Source organism: Stylophora pistillata, chromosome 5 (genome assembly GCF_964205215.1).
Source record: "Stylophora pistillata chromosome 5, jaStyPist1.2, whole genome shotgun sequence".
NCBI lineage: Eukaryota > Metazoa > Cnidaria > Anthozoa > Scleractinia > Pocilloporidae > Stylophora > Stylophora pistillata.
Window position 1 is genome coordinate 35635871 of NC_142523.1, and position 11010 is coordinate 35646880.

General features: G+C 38.9%; 1 protein-coding gene and 1 non-coding gene across 2 annotated transcripts in view; one reads left to right on the forward strand and one right to left on the reverse strand.

Moving 5' to 3' along the window:
* Window positions 1-535: 535 nt before the first annotated feature.
* On the reverse strand, window positions 536-9904 carry LOC148731672 (uncharacterized). The gene is made up of 5 exons (XM_088761689.1): window positions 9540-9904; window positions 5330-5501; window positions 3670-4636; window positions 2789-2908; window positions 536-1861 (listed from the first exon to the last, which is right to left on the reverse strand). The coding sequence occupies exons 1-5, from the start codon at window positions 9838-9840 to the stop codon at window positions 1538-1540; spliced, it is 1884 nt and encodes a 627-aa protein (XP_088617815.1). The 5' UTR covers window positions 9841-9904; the 3' UTR covers window positions 536-1537.
* A 90-nt stretch (window positions 9905-9994) lies between these two features.
* The window catches only part of LOC111342712 (uncharacterized), a 1329-nt gene continuing 313 nt past the window's right edge, over window positions 9995-11010 (forward strand). Inside the window, exons 1-2 of the transcript XR_016001925.1 lie at window positions 9995-10656; window positions 10748-11010. The exon at window positions 10748-11010 is cut by the window's right edge and continues 313 nt beyond it. This is a non-coding gene — a transcript (uncharacterized LOC111342712). The remainder of the gene's footprint in view (window positions 10657-10747) is intronic.

Here is an 11010-nt window from a genome sequence, read left to right on the forward strand (position 1 = left end):
TGACTAACGAAGAAGTTGATATTTTTGATGACGAGCAAAGAAACCCAAGTAGAAACCCGATTTTGGCAGCCTAATATGCGGGAGCCAAATACTAAGTTTAGCACCTGAGCGTAGTTCAGAGAACGGCCTGTCGGAAGGTTTGTGGCTAGGCAGCTGTTTGTCAATAGTTCAGGTATGGGGACTGTAGGTTTTGAAACCATCGGTCAACCAGAGTTTTCTTTAAGGTTTTAGGGGCCTCTTAAAAAAAGGCCTTTACTTACTTAACTTTTTTCATAGGCTGTTTTGCTGGACTGCTGGCTCTGGTCAGTCAGGGAGGGTTTGTTTTTAAGCTAAATGTGGTTTCGTGAGTCCTTGGCAGAGGTATTCTCAGCGCATTTTTGTCTTGGAGATCAGGCTCATGCTCAGAAGCAGTTCAGCCAGTGGGCTAGATCACTATGACAACGGGTATTTTCAGCTTCCGAAGCAGGGGGCCTGGAAAGGAAATCTGAGTTTGTTTCGCGTTTGATTTACATTTGCCTCAAAACCCTTAGTTTGAAAAACTTTTCTTTATTGAGTAAACTAACCGCTAGTAGACTTAACAATATGTTTTTTGTAATACCAAACATTAAACTTTTAAACATTTTGTTAGTAAGTAACAACTTATATATTGTATAAAGGGTAACATATAAAATTACTATAAACTGATTAACTGGTGGCTTTCTGCCCTATTCTATTTGAATAATCTAAAATCATGCAAAAAACCTATACTTATATCTGATACATATAAGTTCCACCTTAACACTATGCTAAAAGAACTTTTGGATGGCAGATCTTTTAAAGACCTAACGGTGTCCTTTTTGCGTATATCTAAAGGAATTTCCTTTGCCCCACGAATATGAAAAGTCCTACCCCTTCCGTTTCTCTGTAGCACTGAGGCACATTAAGTTGTAGTTCGTATGACAATTGGCTCTGCTGTACAAATTTGAATTTCCGGGAAGTAGCTGGGTTATATAATGAGGACATATGGTATCTCCAAAACACATCAATATTAGCTTGCACTACGACCCTTAACATTTGAAAAAAAAATCAAATAACACTTAATCCAATCACCCTCTTCAAAACGAGTACTGTTGGTTAGTTCCATTTTCACGGCCTTCAGTAATTTTACGCATGTATCATGTTAACCATGGAGGTATAACGAAAAACAAATTTACTTTAATTTAGACATTAATTTAACTGAGCAGTTTGTTCGGTGCTTACAAAAAAATTGGCCAGCCGGCTGTTTGAAAGTATGACAAGGTCTATCTCAAATCAGTCAAGATCAGTAAATACTAAAGCTACTACAACAATAAAAAGAACAGAGAAAGAGCAAATGACTTCTTCACTTTCAAGTTCTCGTGATTCCAATTAATATCATGATACCTATTATTGAAAACTTCTCTTGTGTACGAAAGTTGAAGTAAATGCTAAGTGGCCCCAGTCAGAGCCAATGTACATCAACGAATCACGTTTTAGGAAACATAGCTATACGTATTGAAGATCTTTTACAAGCTTCCAATCAGCAGCAGAATTCAAGCAGCTTCAGCCTCAGGGCGATAGCGGACATTCTGCCGATCGAGAGCAGATTACGGCGAGTACCCCAAGAGCATTTGATACTGAACCATTCCAGGCGGCATTTTAACCACTGATAATAAATACTAGCCTCCAGTTCGAGAATGTTAACATCGGCAGAAGCAACCACGCATGCGCGATTTTCGTTGAATGAAACTGTGAGAGGAAGACTTCCGCGTATTAAGTTACCGTCGCCATAGACACCAGCCCGAAGGTTGAGCACTGATACATAGCCATGGAGAGAAGCTGTCACTGCCAATGATGGCCTAACCTAAAACGATCCAAACAGTCAATTCAGCAGCAGGTCAATTTATAGCGACAACATCGTTTGCATCATGATGCACTGGCATACTGAAATTGTCCATTGAAAACGTCATGGTGCGCGAGGAGAATTTGAACCCAAATTACGAAAGATCTGATTCACTTAAAAGCTCTTCCAGGAAGAGATCTGAAGAGATATTACAGGGTCCCCTAAACCCCTTTGCAAAACTCAGTCACGTAAAAATATTTGGTCTCATCACGCATCACCGGTAACGTTCAGAACTCAAGACAATCTCGTGAAATTAAAATTTTTTTTTTCTATTCTTGACAAGTCCTACGCGACAAAAGATAACGCAATGTCTTATTTTATTTGTCTAAGAACTATTAGAGGTCTGTTTGATGACTTGTATCGATCCATATCAAGACCAATCCTGTCAAAACCACAGCCGTTCGAGAACAATAGGTACATTTCAAGTCCAAAGCAATGAAATAGCCGGAAATTCATCACGCAAAACAAAATGGATCGCGAATCATGTTTATTCCAGCTCTTGATTTACGGGTCTCGCTTAAGTAATAACATTCGTTCACGTAGCCATGAAAAGAACTTATAATCTTTAATAACAATTCATGAATTAAAAAAATTCAAATCACGATTCATGAGAATAAAAATCGTCCAATCACACTTGACGTCAAATGTATAGGGAACAAATCAAAGCGTGCAGAGTTGCAAAGTGGCAAAGAGTAATCTTCTAGAGAGAAAATCTATTTTACCAAATGAGACTTTCGGTTGTCTCAAGTAAGAGTAAAAGAAAATAAAGGTTTTGTTATCGCTGTTGTGGTAAGTTCTAATGAAGCTTTTATACAGCAAAGTCAGGTGCCGAGAAACCCAAACGCTGATGAATAAACTAATAAAAAAAGAACAAGACAGGTAACTAACCGTTGCGTAATAGGCCAGAGATGACTGTATGTTGTAGCCCTTGCTAACTGTGAGGCTACCAGCTATCCCTAGTTTGAATTTCACATCAAGGGAGATGATAAATACTGGAACATGTATACCCTGTCATTAATTAAACCAACAGTAATCAGTAAATCCATAAATAAAACCAAAATTAATCAGTGAGTCGCTTGAATTAAACTTTAAAATAACATAGCATTGCTTAAAAGGCTTTCTGAAGGTTAATGAGTGTAGACTTTGTATATAAAGTATACAATCGTTCATCTCGCTAGGTATTCTCTTTGGATCTGGATCGTACAAAATTTAAAGTAGAAAATGTAAATGAATACAAAATACGAAGTGGACCAAGGAATACACTTTTTTGCAGTTTAATCCATCCTTGACCAATTTTCAATTGAGCTTCAGAAGTAATTTATGATTGCAGTAGTTTTGTTTTTGAATCCTCAGTCTAGAAGTTGCGCCACTCTTTCGACGAATCACTTTCAAAACAAAACAAATCCAGACTTGATCTCTTTCCTATTCCCACCCCTCAAGCAGTTTTCTTACTGTATTTTCCTTTAATAAGTAACCACTTTCATTTTGGCTTTACGACTTTCAATCGATGAGTGCCTCACTTTGCCTACAGTCAGTAAGACTGGAATCCAACTTTCACAGAGGCCTCAATTAGGAATGCATCTGTTTTATGGTTGCTTGATTTAAAAAGGTGTCTGTAGGGACGTGCTAGTTATGAAACTGATCTATCATTTCAAAATGAAACAATCTTAAAACGTCAACAACACACTAACTGTGTGGCTAAGTTTTCTGTTAATACTGGCATTGATCTATGTGGGATTCATCAGATCTTAACAGCTCATCAAACTTACCACTGAAACCGAGGAGGACCAACTATTGGTCTTACTTCGATGGGCGCTGAAGGATTCGTCGAATAGCCTCGTCGAGTCGGAGCCTAAACGGAGAGTAACGGTCATTTCGTTTTTTACTTCAGTCTGTAACTTGATGCGAAATGTTTCCTCTACTTTTGCGTTGACACCAAATATCTTTTTATCCATCAGTGTTACACTCTCCTCCTTCTCGGCTGACCTAAGAATGGTAATGGCTTGTCTGCGGGTTCGGTTTCTTGAGACATACGAGTCTGCGGTAGAGTTTTTTTCTGATTCATCTGTGTTGGCAAAGGTGGCATGCGATGCTCTTGACTCACCAGTAGGTTCTTTCACAGCCTTTCGCTTGGACCCCTTTACCGCTAACTTTACGTCAGATTTTGGAGCATGAAGCTTTACGAAGCCACGGACGCTGATATCCGCTAACTCGTCGTCTTTAAGATAACTTCTGCGAGACTTTTCGTCATCAAGAAGTGTTACCTTACTCGTGAATGTAATGTTCATCATGTCGGCTGTAGAACCATTCTTGAGTCGAATTGGCTCTCCAAAATTCAATTGTTCAGTCAAATCAACCTGACTCTTAGCTACCATACCGTTGCTCTTCTTAAGAACTGACGATTCAGCATATGACATCTCCAAGTCAATGTCAGATGTCATATTGGTGACATCTGAACGATTGAAATGATTCTTGATCAAAATTCCGTCATGTTCCGATGTGTTTGCCTCCCTATGCATCTTCACAATACCGGGAAACATGGAAGATTTTTCAGGTTTTGGCTCAGAATTTGGTTCTGGTTTCTCTCCATCTACACGTTCGTAAAGATTACGTTCAACAGTTGGGAGAAGCTGAGTAAGGATGGCTCGGACATAACGAGTGAACTCTGCGTCGGACCTTTGGTTTCCGTATAATTCAAATGATTCGTCTCCCTCAGTGGAGTTAGACGCATCAGACCTATTATGAAAAAAGATAAAAAAGCAGACAGTTAAAAACATGTCAAGTAAGAACAAGCATGACAATTTGTCAGTGAAGAATCAACATTTCGAGCTCCTCATCGCTTTTTATAAAAATTAAAACTGTGGTGAGTATCACTGAGCCGCAAAAGGAAGCTGGAGGAAGGAATGAATTACTGAATCACAATTATATATCGTTACTTTTGAGTGCCAGATGGATCAGGGTGTTACTTATTCAAGACCATCAAGAAAATGACACCGCAACCACCTTGTTATCTTTGATGAAAATAGCAAGGATTCCTATACTTTTCAATCGAAGCTTTAACTGAATTTCCGACGATATGTAGATAATTATCCTGTTGTTGCAATTTCTTTCCAACAATACTTTGTTTACGTGAGTGTGTGTGTAATATGCCTGGGTTGTGTGTGGTTTATTACAGATAAAAATGTAAAAACAAGTTTTTTTTTGTTAGCCACTAGCTCTTTAGATTATCACACTATTTGACTTTATGGCCCAGGCTAACATAGGTTGAATGGTTTATTTATTTATTTATTTTTTTGGCTTCCCATATAACGTTTATGGAAAAAAAAGTTCACTATCAAGCGGACCTATCACTCTCTGTTAATCCCTACCAGACGACAGTCGTGGATAACTTCTGGAATTTGAAATTTTCAGGAATACATTTTTTATTACCTTGAAGTGCGCTCAACCCTCACCAAAAAATATACCGGTCTTCCCGGGTCTACGTTAACGATTCTTTCCAAGTTTTCTCCTTCAGCAGTAATGCTGATGATCTTTAAAATGAACCAATACTCTTCTGAAGTCTTGTTTTTCACTTGAAGTGCAACGATGGTTCTTAAGGTTCCTGAAAAATAGTTAAATGTCCTTGAACAAAATACTGAAATTTAATACAAACTTAAAGTAGATCACTTGAGCTCAAGAAGTTAAATTCAGCAATGATATGATTGTTTTTTCGCCTGACATATTGAAGGAAGGAAGGCATCAAACTTCGGTGAATATGCAACTTCAATATACATAATACCAAATCTCCTCATTCATCGAAAGATGCCGATCTTGCAAAGGAGACAACCGCATAAACCGGATGTAAAACCTTTTAATGCTGATAGTAAATTGAGTATCTTTTACAGCTTTGCCAGCTGAAGAGTATGGTTTTTCGATTTTGTCGATTGTAAAAAGTTATTTCGTTGATTTGAAATTTATATTAATTTTTTTAAGGCTTTATTCTTAAATCGATACTGAATTATAATCAGATTTGGAATTTTCTGACAAAATAAAGTGAAACCAGCCTCTACGACTACTAAATATAGGCACGTACAGCGTGCCTGTGTCTATTATTAAGGTTAAATAGTGTCCAGAACTTCTTTTCTTCATAAACCATAAGATCTTATTAACATTAGTTGAAGATTATTCTTGTATAGTCCTCTATTGCTTTGGCATCGAAAACGTTATTAAATAACAAGCACCTCGGACAGACACTTTTTGTTGTGCATCTTTGGGACCAGTCATAATTTTTCTCTAGGGGGATGATGGAGGATTTCGGGGGAGGGGTATCCCATGGTATTCAGGGGGAACAGAGAGGGCTCAGTCACTGACAAAGTTAAGAGCCAAGTAATGGGCTCAGGGGAGAGTATAAAAGGAGGATTTCATTTTTAACTAACTGCAAAGGAGGGGGGGTAATCTTAAGAATATCAGAGAGCCTTGTGGAGGGGGGGGGTTTTAAGTAAAATTTCTCGTGACACAAAAAAATCCCTCAACCCATCCCTATTTCCCCGCCGGTGACAAATAATGACCGCTCTCATAATGTCTCCCTGCGCAAGTGAAGTAGACACAAAATTTACACTTTTCATAGAGGATCGATGTGGTCATGCCGCCGACCAACGAAACGCCGCATCGAGGCTTGTCGGTACAAAGAATTCCATTGGAATTTAACAACCTCATCGGGAAAAAAACAAATTAACAATGCGTAAAACGAAGTCAAAACAGATTCATTGCTAAAAACAAACAGAAAGAAAGGTGGGCAAAGCAAGCAAGGTGATAAGAAAAACGCTAATGGAAACGGGCTTCCTCGGAATTATCTCAACGCTTTGGGAAATGTGACAGATATTTCTATCTTTTGTGCGGTACAAGTCGCGATGTAAACAAATTAATGTAAGCAGATCGAGATCCTAGACAAAAGCCCACGAACACTCTGCTGGAGGCTTGTAGAATTATGACATAATTTTGATTACTACACCTGCCATTATTCGGCTCTAGTTCCCCTAAAACACCCTTTCGGTTGTATCTCGCGGTCTTTGTCATTCAGTTTTCGAAAAATTAAACTCAAATGGTTTCCCTAACGTAACAGAAATTAGAAAGAAGATTTTTAAAAATTGATTTGATTTGGTCGACGGCAGCCTTAACCTCCATGGAGGTTGCTTTCATATCAGATTTCAAGTTACCGTTAAAAATGATCAACTGAACTGATCCCGAAACTGCTGGAGCTAAGTATATTCAATTTCTGAGTAACCTTTTTGTATGGCAGTACAGTATCGACAAGACTAAGCCTTATTGCTCCATGACAAAATATATTCATCATAAAGCCAATATATGGATAGGCTCGATTTCCGCCGCTCTCTCAGGTTCGATCTTTTTCGCTCCTCCCCGAAAAGAGAGCTTCGGGAAGGAGCGCGGGCTCTGGTTCTCGAGCAGCGGCTGCACCTAGCCTGCTCAAAAGTCTTAAAGCGCACCTAAACCCAAAAATTTTTTTTCGCTTAACGAAATAAACGTATTTTTTGGAGTATTTCTGTGCAAAAATGTTTTTATTTGCTCAAATCTTCAACTTTCTGTGCCCAGTCAAAATACAGAAAATCGGCCGCAATCTTGCCCCACGACCGAGTTTAAAGAGGAATGGCTCTAGCGGGTAATGTGACGTCAAATCGAGAACACGAAAGTCTGCATTTCACACATTTTCACTTGTTTGGGAAGGTTGTAGTCGATATTGTCCGAAAATATGTAGACTAAGTGTGTTGTAGAAGGATGTTGCAATGTGCGAAATTTGCAAGAGGGTATCGCGCTTCATACATTCCTCATACAACACACCTGATCGGCATATTTCGGACAATATCAACGACAACCTTCCCAAACAAGTGAAAATGTGTGAAATGCAGACTTTCGTGTTCTCGATTTGACGTCACATTACCCGCTAGAGCCATTCTTCTTTAAACTCGGTCGTGGGGTAAGATGGCGGCCGATTTTCCGTATTTTGACTGAGCACAGAAAATTAAGGATTTGAGCAAATTAAAAAATTTTTGCACAGAAATACTCCAAAAAATAAGCTTATTTCGTTAAGCGAAAAAATTTGTGGGTTTAAGTGCACCTTAATTTTATTTTATCAACTGAGTTGATAATGTGGATTGGGCACCCTTAAGAGTCAGATTGTAAAGCTGACGTCTTCATCGTTGCTTATACAAAGGGCTAACTCTGGAAAGTTCAACTTTAGAAAATAAATATAGAGGCAAGACCGATACAACGTAGATAAGTTTTAAGACGGAGCACTATATTTCGGCTGGCCAAACCAACCTTCTGCAGGTGCAGTGGGAATTGATATAGAATTAAGGTGGTACTTAGATAGCTGTGTGATGTGATAGCGGAAATACGTAAAACTACTTTGATTGACAATAAGATAACAATTAAAAATAGAAATAGTAAATAAAAATAGAAGTAAAGTAGGGTAAATTGAATAAATTAAATAACTAAAGGTAAGAATAGTAGAGGGAAAAACACTAATACATTTCTTCGCGAGCGTTAAGGCCATCGGGATAAATAGTATTGCCTCTTGAAATTAAAAAAGCTTCCCTGGCCTTGCGGATCGAGTCTCTCTTAGACAACACTTTTTCGATGGCAATTAGCTTTTTAGATGGCTATCGTCCACGGTTGCTTTCTGAACATTTCACAACTTTAGAAACTCTCTACTGCAGCCAATTTACACTATCGACTCACGCTAAAACCTAATTATCTCGCCATACCCCCCACCGACGCAACACCACAGTTTCTTTAGAAACTTAGCTTCTATAGAAACTTAGCTTCTATGTTCAAATTCTGTTATGTCAAGTCAACAGTCAGAGATTAAAAGTGCAAAATGCCGACATGAATTCAGAACCAGGTTAATTTTCAAGGTTTACTGGGTGTAGCATTCTAACGGTTGATTCAATAAAAACAACTTATTGAATCCAAATATTTGAACGATGGAGGCGCCTAAATACCAAAACAAGTCGCTGAACCATTCATATGTAAATGACTGAAAATATTTCAAGATAATTCCAATGTAACTGAGTGAACGTGAATAATCGCGCTAACAAATCCGACGCTTCAAAGATAAAAGAAAACATGCACTTTTAACAATTTTCACGCAGATAACATATTGGTAAATTTCCGCCAAAACAACTTTCTGCGACGCGAGCGCGCCCGCTTGCGTAAGTATGACGAAACGATGAAGGGACTGTAACGAAAGACCTGAGGTGTTCGCATTCTTTATTTTGTACGGCCTAATATATTGATATTTGTGCAAATTGATTTATTTTCGTGCGGCTTTGAAATCTTCAAACTATTTTCATTTTAATTGCCTGTCTTCGATGTTTCTTGACTGAAAACTTTTCACTGGTCTTATCTTGTAAATTGCAGAATTGGTCTAAAACCAAGAGAATATGAAGTTTACATTCTCTTACTGAATGCGAACATATTGCACACTGGCCTGATGTCATCTTAAACAGAGACTTTCTATACCAAAAAAATGGCCTAAAGACCAAGAAGGCAATGTTAAAGCATTATCGTTGTTTTGTTTACTTAGTGATGAAGGGCATCTTAACGGCACACCTAATGCTTTATCAGTAACGAAGTCAAATACCTTTCTGAAGCTCTCCGCTCCTTACTTCCATAGCTTGTTCGACTTGATACACCAGAGTTTCACCTGGTTCTAAGTTGATCTCCACTAAGCGCTCAGTAAATTGCTTTTTTCGAGTCAACAAGGTTGCTGTGAGAATGATTCCACAAACCACGAGAGAGACAACTGCAAAGATGGCGGTGGTCCGCATAATGGTCCACTTTCTTGAGGCAGGTTTCCCTCCTTTAAGACCATCTTCGACATAATCGTTAACTGGAGTTTCCCTTTCGTAATGCGCTTCCTTTTTCTCTGGAAAATCATCCATGATCGAGGTTGAAGCTGTGCGACAACTCCGTTCTGTAGCAACGAGAGCGGGGACGGCGACGGGGACTCCAAAACCCGCATAAGACTGGGGAGAGAACGCCGTCTTGGCGGGAATTTCTAAACAGTTAAGCAGCCATTACAAAACGCCGCTTATTATGTCTTTGAAAGAAGTTCGAAATCAACTTTTGATTAGCCACAGTGATGGTTTGATAAACGATGAGGAACTTCTACTCCTGTACGATTTAAGCAGGTCCGATAATGTCGATCTTCCGTATAATTCTTATCCTGGTTTTGACTTCTATGATTTAGAAGACGACGAGTGCCGTTCAGAGTTTCGTTTCTACAAGAACGACTTACCATTTCTAGCTGAAGTATTGGGGATTCCTGAGGTAGTGGAATGCTATCAAAGAAGTATTTGTAGTGGATTGGAGGCTCTTTGCATTTTTCTAAAGAGACATAGCTATCCCTTGGCGATATTCAGACATGATAGCTCGCTTTGGGAAGCCTGTTCTAGTGTTGTGCATGATAAACAACTACATGATCGACTAAATTTACCAGGCAGACAGTCACAGAATGTTGCAGTGGAATGATAGCATCCTCAACCCTCATTCACTGGAAATATACAGTAACGCCATAACAGCTAAGGGATCCCCCTTGGATAACTGATTTGACTTTATTGATGGGACAGTTAGACCAATAAGCAAGCCTGGCCAAAATCAGCGCTTTGTCTACAGTGGTCACAAAAAAGTTCACGGTGTAATATTTCAATCCGTGGCATTACCAAATGGAATTATTGGAAATATGTATGGACCAATCGGTAAGGGAAATGGAATATAAAATTACCCTTCAGAAAAAGACCCGAAAATTTTTAGTCGAAATGGTTTTAATTTGTCTTCTTTTTTTCATAGAGGGGAGACGATACGACGCTGCCATGCTAGCAGACTCCAATCTTCTTCAAGATATGCAACGCTATGCTTTTTCACCTGGGCCAGCGGGTCGTCCGTCTACTTTGTGTTTATGGAGACCCCGCCTACCCATTGAGTGTGCACCTCCAGACCCCTTTTACAAACATGATACTCACCCCACAGATGGTAAATTTTAATAAGGCTATGAGCTCAGTGAGAGTTTCTGTAAAGTGGCTCTTTGGAGACATAGTTGAGTACTTCAAGTT